The 22514-nt window shown below is 32.5% G+C and overlaps 1 protein-coding gene across 1 annotated transcript in view; it reads right to left on the minus strand.

The window, feature by feature from the left end:
- Positions 1-14093: 14093 nt before the first annotated feature.
- LOC145268300 (spermatogenesis-associated protein 4-like) overlaps positions 14094-22514 on the minus strand; it is a 90183-nt gene continuing 81762 nt past the window's right edge. The window contains exon 6 of the mRNA XM_080123724.1: positions 14094-14800. Within this exon, the coding sequence (XP_079979850.1) occupies positions 14754-14800 (47 nt within the window). The 3' untranslated portion in view covers positions 14094-14753. The remainder of the gene's footprint in view (positions 14801-22514) is intronic.

The raw sequence follows: 22514 nt of genomic DNA on the forward strand, positions 1-22514 counted from the left end.
TCCATCCTCTTGCGTGTTTGCTTGTGTTTTTTGTATAAAAGCGAAACTAATACCGGAGCTAAGGCAACCGCCTTGGCCTTCGTGGCCTGGACGTCCAGAAGGCAATTAGCTTTGATCAGTGGGGAAAATCTTTTATATCAGACAATTGCTATTCATTTGGACACTCCCTTTTAATGGGTAGCTGGTTTTGCACAACATCGTGGGGAAGGAAATATGGCAGGCGGAAAGCTGTAAGCTTAACTGGCTAACAGCGTGAACTCATTCACTTAACTTTCAGTTTCTGCAAGTCAACTTTTTGATCGCTAAATTTGAACAGTTTTCACTTCCTCTCCCGTCTTAGCGTAATGGTGAAATCTCAGGTTTTCTTTCATTTTCTTTTCCCCCTTCACATCGCGTCACGGCTTTGAGCCTGCCTGCCTACTAACACTTTTTTTTTCTTTTTTTTAACATTCTTTTCCTCCTTCGCTGTTTGGGTTCCAGCCTACCTTCCTTACTACCATTTTTTTTTTCTCCAATGCCGGGCACCCCCACTAGTCTATAATATAAAGGACAAAAATCTGTTTAAATGTATTTATGTTTCGCAAAAACTTTCGACAGAGGTGACGGATTTTCACAAGATCGATATTAATTTGAAGCTTGTCCCTTCGGACGACAAATATCAAAAAATTGGCTAAAAATATTAATTCCTTCACACACTCAACTGGGCACTTTTCTACAGGGAGGGATAGCAAAAAATCGTTCTTTCATGACAATTTAGCCAAACATGTATGTGCAAAAACGTTCTTTCTTGAATTAGCTTAAATATTTTTAAAAAATGCACACGCAGTTATAGACCAGTAGGTATAGTAGCAGCATCATTATCTTAAGATTGCACATTTGAGCCGAGATGTCAGATATATTTTTTTTCGATTTTTAAAGTTTTAATATTGAAACAGACGTTATTTATGCCATTTTTACGTTCGTTTTTATTTTATTTTTCCATCACATTCGCTACTTTTTTTTGTTTTTCCGATGTTTTTTTTTGAGAAGTTTTAACATTGTTCACTTATTCTTTATTTTGCATCACGTTCGTTTTTTTTTTTGTTTTATAATATTTAAAACAGGGTTATCACGTTCGCTTGTTCTTTATTTTCCATTTTGTTTTGATTTACCCCCCCCCCCCCACACACACACACACTCACCACACCCAGGCAACGCCAGGTACCCCTGCTAGTCTTTAATAAATTCTGCTGCTGCAAATGACTTATTTTGCTTTACAATTTTATTTGCCAATACAAAACTTGCCTTTGTCGCATTCTTTTGTAAATATGTTTTTTCAAGCATAGTTTGCTGTGGCTTCAAACTTTTTATCAGATCAGTTGCCTTCCTTTGCAGTTCTTGTTTTGATAAATTGCTTCCAAAGTACTTGCGTTTGAGAAAGCCGTTTCAAATTGTACTCTTTGAACACAGCAACTGTATCATGACAAATCAAACAACTTTAACTCCGACATCAGTAAAGAAATACCTTCCAGTCCACTCTTTGTTAAACACTCTGCATTCATCTTCAATTATTCGCTTTTCGATAGATTCAAATCACTCATTTTGGGTAAAGTTCGCAAGATAATAAAAGCTGTACTGAAATAAAGATCAAAGTCTTATCTCTTTGGAATCTGCCAGGACACTGAAATGATTCAAATAAAGGGCAATAAATAACCATTCAAATGGGCTTTTGACGGAGGATTCCTCCAGGGTAAATGTTTTTGCATGCTTCATTTCCGTTAAGGGAATTTTCTTTAAACAATGTTCTATTGTCAAAGTGTTTTTTTTATTCAAGAAGTCTGAAGAAATGCTGGTTATGTGAAAATTTTCAAACGCCATAATGCTTGAAATTGTCCAACTAGAATTGAAACAATTGTAACTTACAATGAAATAGATTTTCTGTTGCTATCAATTCCTTTTTTGAAGTCTTGGTTTTGTTAATACAGTATATTAATGCTCAATTATGAAATATGATAATTTTGTAGCTTACTTTTTAAGTCATCTCTCTTTAGATTGAAACTTATTGGTATATGAAAATTTACTGAATTACACGAACCCAGTAAAACTCAGTATATTACAAACAAGTCTATATATATATATATATATATATATATATATATATATATATATATATATATATATATATATATATATATAGTAAGTTGTGTGTTTTTCATGGGAAGAGTAGATATCTAAGTAAGTAAGCTAACCTATTTTCGACCTAGGTGTAGGTGGATATACACACACAAAGGAAGAGGTGAACCTAAGGTCAACTATACCTTTGTCCTGAAAGTGCCCACCCATTAACTGATTAGGATAGGCGTGGTGGGAACTAAGAAGCTGATTGGCTAACTAAAAATCCAATAGCATGTGCTTATGTAAAAACACAGGGTATCCACAACTCTTTGCATAAGCTTGACGAATTCTCACGAGAATGAAACGCAGAATATTCTGTGCAGCTTAATTGCCATATATATTTTCATAACTTACTATCTAGCTCTACCTATGTATTGACCAATGTTGATGTAAATACTGAAAATTTGTGCATAAAATTATATTTTCGTATAATTATTTATGTGATTAAATGAGAGAGAGAGAGAGAGAGAGAGAGAGAGAGAGAGAGAGAGAATAACAAAATTAAAAGCTGCAAAAAAAGATCTATTTCCGTCTGGTGAAAAAAAAATAATGAGCAAGAAAGGATGCGAATAAGAGAGAGAAAAAGGCAAGACAGAGAGATAAAGAAGTCAGGCTAGAGAATAGGTACCAGCAGCCAAAATTTTTAAAACATCTATAATTCAATCTGACACCCTTATCTAAAAGTACACATGAATAACAAAATAAAAATCATGAAAATATCTTGTTCGTTGGAATTTTTTTTTGTACCAATAATGGTGCATCCTCCCCCCCTCCCGTTTACATTTATTATTGTTTATCTGGTTCTTATATATGATTTTTTGTGTTTTGTGTCCATTATGATTTTAGTTTCGTATATTTTCAGTTTGTATGAAACTCCCTTTAATTTGGAGAAAAGAGAAATGCTAGCTCTGTAATGACGTCACGAGCTCAGCGCGTATTTCGTTCACTTTTTGAAATTCTGCTGTCGTGGAGAGTGAACGTGTTCATTGCCCGGCGCTGAAAATGGAATTTTGACGAGCCCTCCTTCAAAGAAGTAAACCCGGCAAGAAATTAATACCCGGCTGTGACGAGACAGACTTCTGGAAACTATTTACGTGACTACGGTTCTGCACGTATTTATGTTACAAGGAGTTGAATTTAAAGAAAATACCTTTTTACGTGATAAGGTATTATGGAACTTCCTATCCGGACAAGCGACGAGGTCTTGCTCCTGTAATACATGTGTGTCTCTACGGTTTGCATGCAACATGGAGGGAAGGAAAATTCTAAAAGAACTTTAAGCAAAAAAAAAGAAAAAGGCACGTGCCTAACAAGCTTTTAATTGTGAGTACGCTCCTAAAATTATTTCATATGCGAGTGTGATTAGGAGATACTACTATTTTGTATATTCTTGTTGTATTCGTTAATGGATACACACAACTTCTTTATAAGAACCAGCAGTGTTGTTATTTTTTCATTACATGTTACTTTTTTCATATGCTACCTTGGCGTTTAAGTTTAATGCCCGCAAAGGGAAAAATTTGCAACTTATTGTAAATAAAGTTCCTTCTTTGTTTCAAATCAAGACCTTTAGATTTCATTTTTACCCCCTTCCCCTCTTTTGTTTCATGTTTTTTTTTTCAGCTTAGTTACTTTAGCATCAAATTTATCTGGAAGCAAGATAAATTCCGACGTTTAGTTTTCAAGTTATAACTTTGTTCAACACTGCCTTGATAGAGTTCAAAATAGACTTCGTAGCCTCGTAGGGGATGTTCTCACAGAAGAGATGTTGCGAGTTTGTCTCTGCTTTATCGTTATTTTCATGGCAAGTGCTCGGCTGAGCTCCAATCTATGGTCCCTCCTCGCCAAACTTTTACAAGAAACACCTGTTTAGCAGAAAACACCACCACTAATTTCCCCCACTCTGTGCCTAAACCTAAACGTAGATTCCATGAGCAAAGCTTTTTTCTAAGTAAATTCTTTTTTGGCATACCAGGACGCCAGCTCACCAAAAAGTATGCCATGCACCAAATTTCATTCTGTCATAAAACAACTTTCTACAGAAAAAAAAACAAAAAAACTTATTTTTACATTTTTATCTCGTGAATAAACATAAAATAATATATTAAAAACCACATTAATTATTTTTAATATCCAACAATGGAGTTGAAGTCAATGATTTCGATTTTAAAACAAAACTAATTTTTTTGATAAATCTGTTTGGCATACTCATAAATTATTTTTTTCTAAAGAATAAAATTGAATAAAGTTTATTTTTACAAGAATGTTTAGACATTTACCTAGCGAATAAGCATAAAAACATATAGGAAAAACCGCATTTATTATTTTTTAAAAATCCAAATTTTACACCGGGTATAAAGTTTTTTTGTTTTTTTTTCTTAAACGAACTGACTTTATATCCGGTGTAAAATTTGGATTTTTAGAAAATAATAAACGCGGTTTTTCATATATATTTGTATGCTTATTCGCTAGGTAAAGGTCTAAACATTTTGTAAAAATAAACTTTATTCAATTTTATTCTTTAGAAAAAAATAATTCATCAGTATGCCAAACAGAGATTTATCAAAAAAATTAGTTTGTTTTAAAATCGAAATTATTGACTCCGTTGTTGGATATTAAAAATAATTAACGCGGTTTTTAATATATTATTTTATGTTTATTTACGAGATAAAAATGTAAATATAAGTTGTTTTTTTCTGTAGAAAGTTGTTATGACTGAATGAAATTTAGCGCGTGGCATACTTTTTGGCGAGCTGGCATCTTGGCGTGCCAAAAAAGAATTACCGCGACCAACCATATCGTTTTCATTTTTTTTTTTTTTTGCGCTAATTTAAAATATTTAAGTAAGGTCTGAAATTTTTAGCAGTGGTTTTGAAGTCACCTTTCATAAACGTTTTATTTTTCAGGTACTTGTACAGTTTAATCAAGATATTAAAAAATGAAAATATCGAAAAAAAAAAAAAAAAGGTTATATTGTACGTATCCATTATAGAACGAAGTTCTCCAAAAAAAAAAAATTTCACTTAATTTCATCAAGTATTTTTTAAATTTTTATTTTATTTATTTATTTTTTTTTTACAGCGAAAAAACAATTTTTATGATACCGACCAAAGGTTCGATTTTTAGGAAGAAAAGCAAGTAATAAAGATGGGGAGGGAATGTCGGCTAGGTGTGTCAGAAATTTCGTGAAAAATAGTGAATAATTCCACCCCATCTTTCCAAGATTATAACTCCTCGAAAAATGTAATTCAAGCCCTAATTTTTTTTTCGATTTAAGGAGCAAGGACCAAGGTTTCATAAAAAAAAAAAAAAAAAAAGTGTTTTTTTTTAAAAAAGGTTTTAAACTTCGAACTTTATAGGTAAATTTCTAAAAAACACTACCGTTTTTTTGTTTTAAATTTGAATATATTATTTATTGACCTTTTCTCTTCAATTTGTGATATATAACACTTTGGTGAGTAAATTAATTATTTACTTTTTAATAGACATTTCAAAATGGGAGGCGTGAATTATTCGACCCCCTGTCTTTCCAAGCTTATAACTACTCGAAAAATGTAATTCAAGCCCTATTTTTTTTTTTTTTCAATTAAAGGAGCAAGGACCAAGGTTTCATTAAAAAACAAAAACAAAAGAAAAAACAAATAACGTGGTTAAAAAAAAAAGGGTTTTAAACTTCAAACTTTACAGGTAAATTTCTAAAAAACACTACTTTGTTTTTGTTTTAAATTTGAATATATTATTTATTGACATTTTCTCTTCAATTTGTGATATATAACACTTTGGTGAGTAAATTAATTATTTACTTTTTAATAGACACTTGAAAATGGGGGAGGGGCGTGAATTTAAAAAAAAAACGTTTGTCTAAAATATTATATTCGGTTTATTGGAAAGAGCATAAAATTTCACATTGACCCTAAAAATGTAAAAATAGAAAATAGAAAAATTTCGATAGATTTTTAAAGTTTAAAAATTGAAAAATATTGAGTCCGTAAAATTCATTACTGTTTTTTAAAAAATAAAAAAATATATTTCTATTACTTTTAAAACAACTTTAATAGTTTATTTTGGAAGTATAATCCATAAAGAAAATAAACAACCCACTTTTAAAAGAGAAATTACGAATTTTTTTAATATTTTATTCGCAGTTTCGTGTTAGGGGTGTCAAAAATTCCTACAAAAATTCTGATACACCTAAATGTGGACGCTTTACATGGAGTTATCTTCCCGTGGCGTGTTAAAAATTTCCATAATGGCTGATTTCAACGCGCTCTCATAAGAATGTGTAAAAAAAAACAAAAAAACTACTCGATCAAATCAAATTAAATTTTTGCCATTTGTACAGTTTAATCAAGACATAAAAAAAATGAAAATATCGAAAAAAAAAAAAAAAGATTATATTGTAGTATCCGTGTTGGACTGAAGATCTCCGAAAAAAAATTTCATTTAATTTGATCGAGTTTTTTTTTTTTTTTACAGCGGAAAAACACGTTCTTATGAGAGCGCGTTGAAGTCAGCCATTGTGAAATTTGCTGAAGCTGAACAACATGCCACGGGGAGATAACTCAATGTAAAGTGCCGACACTCCATCCCCATCTTTAATTCTAGCTTTTCTTCCTAAAAATGTTTTTGCTCGGTATCATAACAAATTGTTTTTTCGCTGTAAAAAAAAAAAAAAAAACCCAAACTACTTGATGAAATTAAGTGAAATTTTTTTTTCGGAAAACTTCGTTTCATAACGGATACGTGAAATATAACCTTTTTTCGATATTTTCATTTTTTTTATGTCCTTGACGAATTTGTTTTACTGTACACATAGATTCGAAAAAGTTGTCAAAAAACAAATATATAACAAATAAATGTTATCAAAGGCAAGATAAGTTACTTTTCTACGAAACTGGATACATTTTTTTTGTTTTTATTCAATGTAACATGTTTATTCAGCTCGAAAAACATGCAGTGTTTACCGATGTATTGGAAAATTCAAAATGGCGCCCGACACTCTCTTTAACACGGTAAGTTTGGGAAAAGATGTTATAAATAATAAACTAGACAAAATACTTTTTACTGCGTCGTTCCTGATAAAAACGTATTTACAGGTGTGAATATCACTTGGAATGAAAATGTTCGTGTCTAGCTTTTTTGTTGGGGTAAATTTTAATCGTGAAATTTTATGTTTTAAGTCCGTCACAAAAGTTGTCGCTGGGGAAATGTCTGTATTGTTTTCGCAGAATTGTCCTGGTAAAATCAGCGTTGATCCGAAAACTAATTCTGCAGGTGTGCTCTGCAAATCTTCATTCACAGTGTTGCGAATTGCTAGGAGAATGAGTGGCAAATTGTTTAACCAGTCTGATTTGTTTTCGTTCATAGCCAAAGATGCTTTTAATTGTCTATGAAATCGTTCCACCATACCGTTTGCGCAAGGATGGTAGGCAGTAGTCTTAATGTGCTTTGTTCCCAACAAATGGTTGAATTCAGCAAAAAGAGTTGATTGGAACTGTGAGCCCCTGTCCATTGTGATTACAGAGGGCACTCCTAAAATCGCTATCCAATCTTGTAAAATCTCTCGGCTGTCGCTGTCGGCCATCTGCTGAATCTATCGACTATAGTAAGGATGTGGGTATGTCCTTTTGAAGTGGGCAAGGGTCCAACCAAATCGATATGAACATGTATAAACCTAGCGTCTGGTACACTGAAAGTTCCTGAAGGTGATTTTGTGTGCCTGTGAACTTTGTTTTTTTGGCAACTACGGATGTCCGTATTCATATTTGGTCAAACAAAACGTTCCGCTATTAATTTCACGGTGGCACGTTTTCTTGGGTGGGACAAATTGTGGAAGTACTGGAAAACTTATCGTCTGAGGCTGGGTGAAATATAAGCGCGAGGGTGTTTTTGTGAAACATCGCAATAGAAAGTTGTTCCGAATGGTATCGGCATTTCTTTCAGCTTCAGCGAAGTTTTGTCCATTATAGCTGGGAGTGTGGTATCGGTTAATTGCTATTGTGCTATTAATTCCATACTTAGTGGAGTGGAATTTAAAGAAGCAATTATTGTGTGAGATAAAGCGTCAGCTACAACGTTTTCTTGTCCTTTTATATCGGTAGAATATTGGTAGAATATTGGGCTATAAAGTCCAGATGTCGAATTTCTCGTGGACCATATTTGTCGACATGTGTGTGTAGAGCAAATGTTAGAGGTAATGGAAAATTTTCTGCCTTCGAGATGTTTAAAGTGCTTAATTGTAAGGTAAATTGCAAGTAACTCTCTCAAGAAAGTGCTATATTTAGTCTGCGCTTTGTTTAACTTGGCAGAGAAGAATGAAATAGGGGTCATTTTGTTGTCAGAAATTTGGTGAATGACAGCTCCTACTGCTATTTCCGATGTAAAATGAAGTAGTTATATATATATATGAAGTAAATGAAGTAGTTATATATATATATATATATATATATATATATATATATATATATATATATACTTTTCTTTTTTTACCAATTGCTGTTTTTCGTTGCTTTTAAGTATTTTAAGATCTGATCTCTTGCACTTCTTAAAAGAGCGCAAATGAGTCTTATTATTATGATGCTGTCCTGTGATGGGTTCACACCTAGTTAAGTTTGTTGTGTTCACTTCTGCTATGGATGGATGGATGGATGGATGGATGAGTCCCTTAACTGTCGAGAGTCGTATGGGATGGGGTCCACTGCATTATTTCATGTAGTGTGTCTTGGACAAGAATAGCTTGGCAGCACCTATCCCGTCTCCAGGCCTTACTGTCAGCAAACTCCCCATCTATCAGTGAAAGTCCAACATGTTCAACAAATCATTTTGAACCAGTATTGCATTTTGGAATTAAATAACCTAAAAAGGGTTGATTTGCCATAATAGAGCAGAACTCTCTTATACCAATGTCAATCAATGAATCATTTTTAATAAGTATTGAGTTTCTGTGTTAAATAACCGCACAAGAATTGATAGAACGGACAAACAGCTGAAAACAAATTGCAGCATCATTTCTACTACTATACTTCATCTTTTGATGTCCTTAATCAGTAAAGGAGAGATCCTTCTAGACTAGGAGTCTCCAAACTACGGACCATGGTTCAGATCTGGCGCACTTGCAAATTATTTAATCTGGTCACGGTGCTCTTGAAGACTTAAAAATTTCTTTAATGGAAATGTGTGAAAATAGTGTGGTGTTCTTTTTTTTGTTTTGTTTTGTTCAGAAAATGATTAAAAGAATGAGGTTTTGGAGAACCAGTTTCAATAAAAAAGTAAAACTATTGATGAAAACAGTATAAAACACGTTCAGGTCATTTTTTTTTTTTGAATGAGTGGTGGTGGTGTTGGGGGAGGGTTGAGAGGTGGATTTTCCCCACATTAAAAACCGACCTTGTGTCTAATTGCAGCATCTGTTCTGATACTATACTTCATCTTTTGATGTCCTCAATCAGTGAAGTAGATATCCTTCTAGACTAGGAGTTTCCAAACTACAGCCCATGGGCCAGATACCGCCTACTTACATGTGAACTCCATTATCTTTATGTTTGAAAGATGATGATGATAGGATTGACAGAAATAAGATTTGTTTTATTTTAAAGACAAAAAAAAAACAAACATAGAAACAACTATGGACAAAATTCAAATGTTTTTTTTTTTTCATGAAAAATGTGTTTTTTTTTTTCTTTTGCAAGGAAAGTTTCAGTAAAATAATTTTTTTTTTTTTTTTGTAATGCCGAAAACATTTTTCTTTTCATTGGAACAACTATGAACTATGAACAAAAAAATACAATGCTTTTTTCATGGAAAATATATGTTTTTTTTTTTTGTTTTTTTTAAGAAAGTTTCAATGAAATCATTATTGTTTTTGTAATGCCGAAAACATTTTTCTCTTTTCATTGGAAAAACTATGAACTATGAACAAAAAATACTATGCTTTTTTCATGGAAAATATGTTTTTTTGTGTTTTTTTTAAGAAAGTTTCAATGAAATCATTATTGTTTTTGTAATGCCAAAAACATTTTTTTCTTTTCATTGGAACAACTATGAACTATGAACAAAAAATACTATGCTTTTTTCATGGAAAATATGTTGTTTTTTTTTTGTTTTTTTTAAGTTTCAATGAAATCATTTTTTTTTTTGCAAAGAAAATTTCAATAAAATTATTATTTTTTTTTTTTGCAAAGACAGTTTCAATAAAATCATTTTTTTTTTTGCAAAGAAAGTTTCAATAAAAATTTCTTTTTCTTTTGCAAAGAAAGTTTCAATAAAATCATTTTTCTTTTGCAAGAAAAGTTTCAATAAAATCATTTTTTTTGCAAAGAAAGTTTCAATAAAATCTTTTTTTTTTTCGTAACACCAAAAACATTTTTTTCTTTTCATGAAAACAGCTATGAACAAAAACAATTTCTTTTTCAAGAATAATAACAGATAAGTGATTTTTTATTTCTTATTAACGAAAACATTGTCTGCTTACAGCTGACAGCTGATTGGATAATCATGTCATGTTTTTCTTATTGCTGTTCTGGCAACTTACTGTAAACTGCTGGAAGATGCAGACGTGACATTATATCAGGTTTTGTCACGTTTCTATGTCAAGTCAGTCGGACTTCTGTATAGAGCCCGTGAAAATTGTGCCTTGAGATTATGTGATTTGCTTTTTCTTATTGATCACAGATATTATTTGTTAACCTACAAAATTGCAGCAAGACTCATACAAAGTCAGAGAAGAACACACAAACGAATAACACAAAAGCAACATTACCATCTTCACTCGATTGATTTGCACTTCCACATCTGACACGTCTTAGCTTGCCACACACAAAGGTAAAGACAAGAAGAAGACAATGGATCCTAATACTGACTCCTCCTGGATTTTCACCAGAGGTCTGTTAACCATTTAGTTACAACACTACTACTAACTAATAACTTAAGTTTGCATTTTATTCACCCACAATTATTCACTTCTAATATGTATTCTTTACTTCCATCTTTTCTGTTCCAATCCATGTTTAACTTTACCTATTGTCTAACTTGACAACCAGTTTCCTCTTGTCTTATTTTTGCTGTGATTTAAGAACTTAATACAAATACTGATGCATGAAAACTATATTAGAATAATATAATAGATTAATCTAGTTTGCTTGAAGCATTGTTTAGTGTGTATATAAAAGGTAATTTACAATACAAATGCATAGGTGTAACTGTGAACCCTCAGCGATAGGGATCTCCTTTATCACATACGAGTCAAACCTCGGTCACATACCCCAATGTGACCTGTGCTCGTTCTTTGCAGGGTCAGAATCACTTCACCTTCGTTGGTAGGTTGCTGCTTCTTCGGTCTGTCACACTGAAAATGAATCAGTTTTCATGCACGCAAAAGAAAGACAGACTTAGATATATCTATTTTACTGGTTAATTCAAGTTAGATATAAAAAATATAACTTATATACAATTGTTCAGATGTTGATTTTGACAAAACACTACTGAGTCCCAATTAGATTTAATTACTCTCAGTTGTGTAGTGGTGATGGTCGCGAAGAGAGGGGTAGCGACAACTCTTCAGTTAGTATTAGATTCGCTCAAATCTCAGCTCTAACTGAGCTCCAACTAACGATTTTAGCACGGGGACTCGCTTATGTAGTCAGGTCAGGGGTAGGTCTGGCTACTGCCTAGACCAATCACCAGTAAGTATGTCATCTCAGCGGAATCCCCGATTCCCTGTGTGTTCCTGCAGTCTGCCGATTTCCCAAGCCCCCAAAAGGTCAAGCTCATAACCTCAATTTCTGTTACCTATTCTCAAGGTAACATATGTTGCCAGTTTTCTACTGAACAATAAAATTTATATGTCGGTTTCATAAAATAATAAAATTCATAATCCTCAGCAGGGTTGGCAGCTGTTGCCCGGGCATACAATAATACTTAACAAATAAAACAAGCATATCTGCCCGGCATTCTCCAGTGGTTCGAGAGTCTCAATCTCCCCCAATGGGAAGCTCTACCATTTCGGAGATGGTCACGTCATATAACAAGCAAACACGAACCAAAACAAATTAAGGCATATAATAGAGGAACAAGCTACAAAAAAAAAAAATGATTCACCTTTTATTAATAAAATATGTATTTTTCATATACTTTACTTGTAACTTTGTGTTCTTACTTGTGTCATTGTGGTCTGATGGAAGTTCCATATTATATAATATTTCAAGAAAATTTCTCTTTAAAAGTATATTTAAAAATACATATATATTGTAGTAATAAAAAATGAATGTGCATAACTTATTGCACTGCCATACGTTTTAATTCACTTCAGTTTGTATCGATTCATTACACCTCTGCATTGTATTGCCTTCTATAAATTACCTTTATATACACACTAAACAATGCTTCAAACAAACTATACTAACCTCTTAAACTTTAAATATTTTTAATGCACTTTTGCCAGCAATGAACGATGACTGTGCATGAGTGTTCAGAGCATGCTTTGTCATACAAGGGTCGTTCCAAAAGCTTTTTTTTTGTAACTAAAAAAATTGAAGAACTACGAAGACAAGAGTGGTACCACTAAAATAAGCGACCTCTTGTGCCCCAGAATTTATTTTTCTATATTGTCATCATTATTCTTAATGCACTTTTGCCAGGAATTCAATTACACATTTCTGCTTGTGATGCACGTTCATAACAGAGATTGCTTTCTTAGGGTCTTACACTATCAATATTTGCAACGGAGAGATGAAACTTTCAGTTCATGAATGCATAAGCTCAGTCATCATGGCAATGCAATTTGCAATCTGCTCTGATCTATCCAGGTTAAATAAAAAATAGGAGGCATTACTTTCAGGATACCCCTTGTATAATAATATATCTTTATTGTCAGTGTCAGCAGAGGAGTGGGGCTTAGTGAAGAAGGAGCATGCATGCATAAAAATGGTGTGATTTTGTCAAACCTAATCACCAATCAACTATCAATTTCAATTTTGGTTTTGTTTATATAATAATTTGTGACACCCATACATCCACTTGTAAACACTTATTCTAACATTTCACTTTTACTTTCAATGTAGCTATGCCCCTAAGATGTTTATTTAGTGACAGAGGCTCCATGAGAAAAGTTTCTTTCTTGGAACTGCACGCCCGTGGAGACGTCTTCCGTTTGCCTGCTTTCCGGTTGGCTGCAGTATGGTTGTCTTCAAGTCGAACATGAACAGGTTCTTGAGGAGCCGTTCCACTTAAGTTAATAAATTTACAAAATTTTCATTACTAATGATTACTATAATGTCCAATTGACTGCTGTACACTCTTTAACCCTTATCCTCGAGTGACCTTTGGGCCTTGATAAGTGGTGATGCCTATGTCAAAAAAAAAGGGTATTTCTGTCTGCAGTTAACCTTTGTGAATAACATAATATTTGCAGGTGCTTTTGAATGCAATCAACAATTATTTTATTACTGACAATCAATCATGTTTGCTTTTGTTTATAGTCTTTAATAGTTGGTTGGTTGTTTTACGGCATATCAACCTTTTTCAGTTTATTTAATGCCGAATCTAGTTATTTTGAGGAACGATTTTTAATGGAGTATATTTTTTTTTTAAATTGGATTCTATTTAACCCATAGTTGGGACCCTAACAGGTACTACCACCTGGGAGCAATGGCAATTAAAGGGTGGCTCCACACTCCCCAAGGCTCGCAAGATATATAGTTTTAGGTCATATCCAGGACCGGTCTTTAATAGTGTTTTGTTTCTTCCAGCCAAGTGTGTGTCTGTGTTGAGTACGCTTTGTTCCAGTCATTCACGATACTCATGTGCAGATATTCAACACTTTGATACACTTAAGATTAACCAATATGCAATAGAGGATTGCAGATGTTTATTGGAATGAGTGATCCAATTGTTTGTTCTCTTTGAATTAATAAAGGAAACAGAATAGAATGTAAAAACTCGAATCAAGTCGGTGAATGATTTTATTAAAGAAAAGATAAAATCTTCAAATTTGCTTACTGACCATTTCCTTTGAGTTGTTTGCATTATTCAGACTATTATTCTCATCTTAGTGGTTATTTTCACAACGTTTCAGCCGATGTAACTTCCAACCTTCTTCAGATGCATTTTTATGTCAAACTTGGAAATATGTATGGAATTTGAAATGTAACCCCTCAATGTAACCAGCCATGGTTTCTGAGTTCAACATAAAGATTCTGAGTTTGACAGGATCTATGGTGTAATGGATAAAATTGCTGATTAGTAATTTGCTCTAAGTGATAGTCTTTTGGAGGTTGAAGGTTCAATCCCCATTATGGGCAATACTAAGAATTCAACATTGTTGATAAAGAGGAATACAATTACAAATTATTTATAACTTCAATCCAGTCATAGCTGACAGAACGAATGCAATGTGGAATAAATAAAAGGTTCAATATATTTGAACTTCTGTACTGACACCTAAGGTCGATGTAAAGGTTCTCGAGTTCAACAAGACATACCTGAAGAAGGTCGGAGGTTACATCGGCCGGAACGGTAGTCTAAATGATACAGATAAACAAATTATCAATGTTCATCTAAAAACAAAATTTCGAAACATCTCCTTTGGAATTTGGTTGTAATATTTATTTTTCTTTGAAACGTACTTTGGAATCCTTTGTTCGTTCATCATCTGAAAAGATATGCAAAATGTTATTTATTCATAAATTTTTATTTTAATTTTATTTTTTTTAATTTTATTTTTTTTATTTTATTCTTTTTAAATTTTATTTTTTTTAATTTTACTTTTTTAATCTAATTTTTTTTATTTAATTTTTTTCATTTATTTTTTTAATTTAATTTTTTTTCATTTTCATTTATTTTTTTAAATTTTATTCTTTTTAAATTTTATTTTTAATTTTATTTTTTTAATTTTATTTTTTTAATTTATTTTTTTTAATTTAAATTTTTTTTCATTTAAAAAAAAAATTTTTTTTTAATTTATTTTTTCTTTCTTTTGACCCCTTTTTTTGTAAAATTGTAAAATGCTAACAAAAATGCGAACCATTTTCTTCATTTGTTTGTTATAGGCAAAAAAAATGGTAGCTTGTATTTTGGGTGGAAAAATAAAATAAAATAAATAAAAATAATAATAAAATAAAAATAAAAATGATGATGTTGATGATAAAACAAGTGAAGCATGCATGGTCCCCTGTTAGTGTACAGCGAACGAAGCATAAAAAAATGACTAAGTTCAGCATTTGCCCCCCCCCCAATCTAGCCCTCAAAATCCCCAGGGACATCAAATCCTGGTTAAAATGAACAAAAGATGCAGTTTTAGGCCTTAACATATGTAAATTTGAGGTCTGCACCATGCAAAAAAAGAAATGACTAAGTTCATCATTTGCCCCCCACCCCCATTTAGCCCCAAAAGTTCCCAAGGTCTAACATATTTAAATTTGAATTCAGCACCATGCAAAGCTGCTAAATAGACATACACAGAAAATTTTAGACAAATATGGTAAAATAATCTCCAAAATGGAGCGTTTTTATTAGCCCTAAAAGAGCCTCTGGGCCACACTCGAAAGCTATTGTGAATTATAGACAAACAAATTCATATAGAAATCAGTAAGTTACAACTTTTCAGAAAGTTTTATAAAAATCCAAGGCATCAATTTTTTTTAATAAGCACAAAAGTGTCAATTTTAGCCATTTTAACCCAAAAGGGACCCTGAGGGAAGCAACCGGAGTTTTCCCAGAAAATCCATTCCGTTAATTTTTGACTCATATCATGTTTAATGTTTGTGTAAAAAATTTTTTAAATTCCAAGGCATAGTTATTGAGAAATAGACGAACGGACAAGGGTGAATTTACAGGTCCACCCTCCTTTTGTCAGGGGACCAATAAAAGAAGATAATAACGATGATTATAATGATGATAAAATAAAAGAAAATGTTGACAATAAATCAAAAAGATGATGGTGATGATAAAAAAGATGATGATGATGATGATGATGATGATGATGATGATGATGATGATGATGATGATAAAATAAAACAAGACGATGATGATGATGATGATGATGATGATGATGATGATGATGATGATGATGATGATGATGATGATGAAATAAAAAAGATGATGATAAAATAGAGATGATGATGATGATGATGATGATAAATAAAAAAAGATCATGATGATGGAACCAGAGAGAATTGAAACTGCAAGAAACCTCATATAGTGCGTCCTTCCATGTTTTCCCCTCCCCTCACTGTGATGATACCAACTTTGACTGATATTATCCCAAATTGTTGTGAAAGGTCAAGGAGGATGGAAAGGTTGAAGAGAGAAAGCATTAACCAGACCTTCACTGGAAGAGTGAAAATAATACTAGGATCTTGGTAATGGTCACTACGAGTGGGAAATCAATGGTATATGGCTGTTGCAATAATGCAAAATCATTTGAAATAATTGCTTAAAAGAGGTAGAGAGTACTGGAAATCTGAGGAGACTTATTGTCACCTAGCGAATACTGTTGGTTATTATCAGTGGGCAATCACTGATGATGACCTATGTGAAAACTCGTAGTTAGTAAAAAATAATAATAATAATTACAACAACAACAGCAATAATAAAGAAGAATGAAAAAGAAGAAAGAAATGGCATTTAAAAAATAAAAAGTAACAGCTATGCCAGTGACTAAGAAGATGAAAAAGACTGAAGATAGAGAGAAAAAAAATAGTTGAAGGATCAAGGAGGATGGAAATACCGGAGAGCGAAAGCACTTACCAGACCTCCACTGGATCAGCCCCCCACCCCCAAAAAAATGAACTGACAAAGCCTGGATGAGAAATTAGATTGGAAACCCACATCAACAAACTTTAAAGAGGAGCCGTAAAAATAGGATGAAAGAGAATAGAAAATGATAGAACAGGGGAAACCTGACTTAGAAGGGAAAACTAAATGAGACACATGAAGAACTAAAACAAAAAAATAGCAGCAAAAGAAAGAAGACTGACTTGATACAGATACAAATTAGAACTATACAAACAAAACAGGACCTTTGAAAACAATGAAAACCAATGTTATAAAAATGTAAACAGGAAGAGCAAGAACAGAAAAATTGGACCTGACAGTAACAAAACTATTCTGGGAAAAACAACAAGACTACTTGTTATGGCATGTAAAGGGTTACCAAGGAAAAACACAGACACAGATATAGGTTAGAAAAGTAAATATATTGAAACAAAAACAATATACAAAGAGCAACAGTCGTAGCATATTCCACCAAGATGGCGTACTACAAAGTACACAGAACACACTAAGAGTTGCACCTCTCAATCTATTTCTATGGTTTGCAATAGTTCATCTTTAGAGCATGAGTGAGTACTCACAAGTTCACAACACTCTCCCTACCAATCCTTTTTGCTCTGCAAAAACACTTGTAAATATCTTTTATGCCTTGGGTTGTTAGTCAGTGGTCGATGAATTTTCTTTCCTCTTGACTGTAGCTATTCTCGTTGAGGTTAGTCATGATCAAACGTCTTTCAATTGGCGTTAATCAGCTTTTCATATATGTGTTATGCATATCTAGTGTCATCTGAGCGACATTTTCTTTTTGTTAATTGATTTTCGATGGCGTTTATAAGTACGTTTTTTACCTTGTGTGGTATACCCCGATATCACCAATTCTTTACACTTTGATTTAAGGTTTTCACTCCTTTAGTAATATCATTCATTAATTCCTGAATGTTATCCCAATTCCCTCATACAGGTCCAGTTAATTTGCTATTTCTATATTTATAGAAAGAATCTGAAATGTTAGAAGCTGGTAAAGTCGAACCATCTTCGTATTTGTCAATCCTACTTGCTGGTTGGATGACCATAGGTTTTTGTGTTACTCTAAGCACTTTCATTTGCGTTTAAACAAAATGTTATTTTATGCAAAACTGTTTGTGACGTTTTATTTTCTGCTCACTTTTTAATTTTTGCTTCATTATTTTATGATGTATTTTCAAATTATATACATTATTATTTTTAGTGCCTTCCTTAATTTGTTGCATGCAATTCATTTGATGTCTTTGGTTGTATTTTTTAATAAATAACTTGATTTTGAAGGGATTTCATACGGTATATTTTCTTTTCTTTGACTTTCTTTAAAACTATTTATCCAATTCAAACCAAATGGATTTGAAATTTTTTTTTAGAATGTACGCTTTCAATATTCTAATAGTCCTGTTCAAATTTACTTGTAAAAATAATTCTACAATAAAATTAATCTTATTGCTAATCATCGTTCGAGTTGATTTTAGTGTTTTCTGCAAAGTCGATTTGTTCAGTTTTTTTCCAAATCCATAAATTTATAATTGAAAAATCCGACCCAGTGATCAACTGTAATTTCACGGTTTTATTAATATTTAATAATTGACAATTATGTATTTGTGTAAATTCTTATCAGACTTTTCTCCGGATTTTGTCTGTTTGATTCTATATTTTAGTTTGTATCTGTGGCCTTCTTCAGGTGTTGAAGAGATGTTTCCTTTTTTCTACTAATGAAAAAAAGGGTTTAGATCTGCATTGCAAGAATTCGAACCGTGGGCTTGATGGTGGGTCTGTAGATCATAAAGAAAATTCAATCTTCAGGAGGTCACTAAGATGTTTTTTTAAGGCTTTCCTGAGACTTAATTTTAAGGGGTATCTATGCTAATTGTATTGTGTTCTTTATAAAAAAAACAAAAAAAAAACGAAAATGTGCATAGGCATGTAAAACTTTTTTTTTCACTAATATTAACAAATAGCATAGATACCCTCTAAAACTGAGTCATAGGAAAGCCTTTTTTTTTTTTTTTTTTTTTTTTTACAAGGGTGTCACCACTTATCAAGGCCCAGAGGCCACTCGAGGATAAGGGTTAATAGGTATACATTAGTCATTGTGATTTTAGCATAGTAAACAGTGGGAATTTTGTAACTTGGATTACTTAGGGGGACGATTCAATTAGAACTTGTTCACATTGGACTTTTTCTTTTTTTTTTTTTTTTTTTTTCATACGTATCAACTCATTATCAAGGCCAAGAGGCCACTCAAGGATAAAGGTTAAAGAGTGTACAGTAGAAATTGGACAATATAATAATCATTAGTAATGAAAATTTGTTAAATTTGATAACTTATATGGAACGGCTCATCAAGAACTTATTTACGTTAGACTTGAACACAACCATATTGTAGTCAGCCGGAAAGCAGAAAAATGGAAGACAATTCCACAGGCGTGCAGTTCTAATAAAAAAGCTTTGTTCATGGAATCTACGTTTAGGTTTAGGCACAGATAAGGAGTGGGGGGAATTATTGATAGTGTTTACAGCTAGACATAAAAAAATATCTTAGTGATCCCCTAAAGATTGAACATTCTTTATAATCTACAGACCCACCCTCAAACCCAAAGTTCAAATTCTTAGTAGAAAAAAAGGAAACATATATTCAACACCTGAAAAAGGTTGCGGGGTTGCAGCGACCGAAAAGTTGTGCCAATAACACCCACGATGAAAATAATTATCCGATAATTCAAAACAATACAACCAGAAACTGCTATATTTCATATTCCTTTATAAGTCGTGAGTACAGTATATGACATTCCTTCATTTTACAAATGTTGTATCGTGCATTTTTTTTTTAAATTAGAATTTATTGTTTTTTTTTTTTTGTTGTTTTTTTTTTGTTTTTCTAATGACTCAAATTTTCGGGGTATCTATGCTAATCTATATATCTATAAAAGTAAAATTGTGTGTGTATGTGTGTGTTTGTGTGTCTGTGTGTGTCTGTGTGTGTGTCTGTGTGTGTGTCTGCGTCTATGCATGTACAAGATAAGAATAATTGTCCGCTTAATCAAAATAATACAAACATTCACATCTCATCTAAAAAATTCAGAATTGCATTTTGTGACCAAGGTTGCCACAATTTTGCCAATTTTTATTTCAAAATAGGCGGAATTTTCCCTGTGTAGTTTGCCGCATTGGTAACATGGTCTTACGGGTAATTTTTCTTGTTTCTGACTAGTCTGTTCGTTTTTAATCTGTGGGTAGCCATTTTTCTTTTTTCGTTGTATTCTTTATCTTGACATTGAGACTGTGACTGGACATATTCGTTTTTTTCTATTTTAGAGATGTCATTTAACTGTCATGTAACTGTTGGTTATTCCCTAAGCTCAAGGAAAACCTTAGAGGCTGTTGTTATAAGACAGTTGAAGAGATGAACGAGGCTATGACAAGGGTCATTGACACGCTCACACAAGAGGACTTTCATGGGGCCTTTCAAAATTTGTTGTAACTGTACAACAAGTGCATTGCAGCTGAAGATTACTTCAGAGGGGAACTAGAGTTTCAGTAAAACTGTTCCTTACAAAAACGTCTGAAGACTTATTGAATGCACTTAATATATATATATAATAAAAATACAAAATATTATATATTATATAAACATAAAATATTATATATTATATAAACATAGAAAAAAACTATATTGTCATTTTTATATGTGTATTTTACTTCCTTGATGTATACCACACCTGATTCCTCTATAGTTTTAGAATCGCTTCTTATACTCATAATTCTTTGGCAATCTTTTGCAAGTTTCTGTACAGTGAAATTAGGTTCACTTTCGAGTTTTGCTAATACTCTTTGTCTAATCTCAGCATATTTTTTTACCAACACTAAGCCTAGTGCAAAAATGAAACATTTGAAATCATCTGCCAATAATTCTCTTAGTTTGAAGTTGTTACAGTGTTTGTTTATGACTGACACAAATGTTAAATAATCTTTGTTGTCCCACATAGCCAACTTCCAACATCACCATCTTTTATGAAACAGACATGTATTTGGACTGAAAAGTTCTGAAAGTAACTTAATGGTTTCCGCAAACTTCAGATCAGTAGGCTTTTTAGGTAGAATGTAGCCTACGAATCTATTGTGGTTCAGCAGTTCCTAGCTTTTGTAAAAGTCGAAAGACATTTTTCACATCAGATCAATTTTTTTTAATCGACATTAAAAAGGTTTTCATATCTCGTTAAGTTAAATTTAAACATCTCATCTTGATCAGGGACATAGGTAAACGTCTCCATTACAAAAATGTTGTGTTACTGTTCATCTTTGGTTTATTGATTAAGCTTTTGTTTTTGCATTTCTTATTGTTTTCTTTCTTCAGTTTTCTGCTATTGAAACATCTAGTGTTTTTGTAGTTCTTGCTGCTGTAGGAACATGCTTTCTTCCATTTCCTGCTGTTTTTCTTCAGCTTGCTGCTGATGTTGGTTCTGCAGCTATAACATTTGAACAATTATCTCTTTAAAGTCGTCCATCTTGTATACTGTTTTTATTTTTCAACAGTGAATTTACTTACTCAAGAAAAAAAAAATATTACTAATCACAGTTTACCACTGTACATTGGAAGAGTTTACGTTTTCTTTTTCTGAGAAAAAAAAAACTATTTAATTGGAGAAAAACCTGCTTACTATTTAATTCTCTTAGCTTTAAATGGAAAATCTTCAAGCACAATTTTAAAAACTTTTTTTGGCGTCCAATAAAACTAATTTAAAAAAAAAATATTTTAGCATTAGTTGAAAAACCCTTTGCAATATTTCCGTATTTCTTTGGTGTGAGTGCTCTAGAACAAAAAATAAACTGAAAAAAGTAACAACAAAGAAATTGGAATGAAAAGGAAGATTAGGACCATTGTTATGGAGTCTATGATGTGAATAGCATGATTAGTACGAGATATCATTGTGTGCGATGGGTGTCAAAAGGTTAAGACTCATCAAACCTGGTGACACCGCTCTGACGTTGTGAATGCATTGACTGCAGGTGTATCCAGTCAAAGATCATGCACACATACCCCATCCCCAATATAAAAAGGATGGAGCATGTGTTTAGAGTGAATTTACAGTCTTCAGTTCAAGTCATCAATTTGAGTTTTCAAGTCCGACAAACATTAGTAGAGGATATGCGATCTTTTTTATGAATGACTTATAAAAGAGGTTGGTCCACAGAATTAGTCAACTTTGTATTTTTTTGTCAACAGTTAATTCCTGAGATACCTCTTGGAGAGCATCCTACAACTCGTGGTACCTCTTGGAGAGCATTCCACAACTCATCTTTGCTTTGAAATTGGCGTCCACGTGCATAGAAATGTCACTTCATGATACTCCAAAGGTTCTCAATTGGGTTCAAACCTGGTGAATTCGCAGGCCACTCCATCTTCCGTAGCCCAGAGAATCCCAGTTGTTGCAAACACTATTTGCTTTTGTTTGCTGCATGCGAGGGAGCATTATCCTGTATAAAAATAATAGTTCTTCTGAACGCCAACCATTGCTTCTTCAGCCATGGTTCAAAGTTCTCCTTCACAAAAGCTATGTAAGCATTTG

The sequence above is a fragment of the Euprymna scolopes genome, chromosome 43 (genome assembly GCF_053919585.1).
Source record: "Euprymna scolopes isolate OS-2025 chromosome 43, ASM5391958v1, whole genome shotgun sequence".
Lineage (NCBI taxonomy): Eukaryota > Metazoa > Mollusca > Cephalopoda > Sepiida > Sepiolidae > Euprymna > Euprymna scolopes.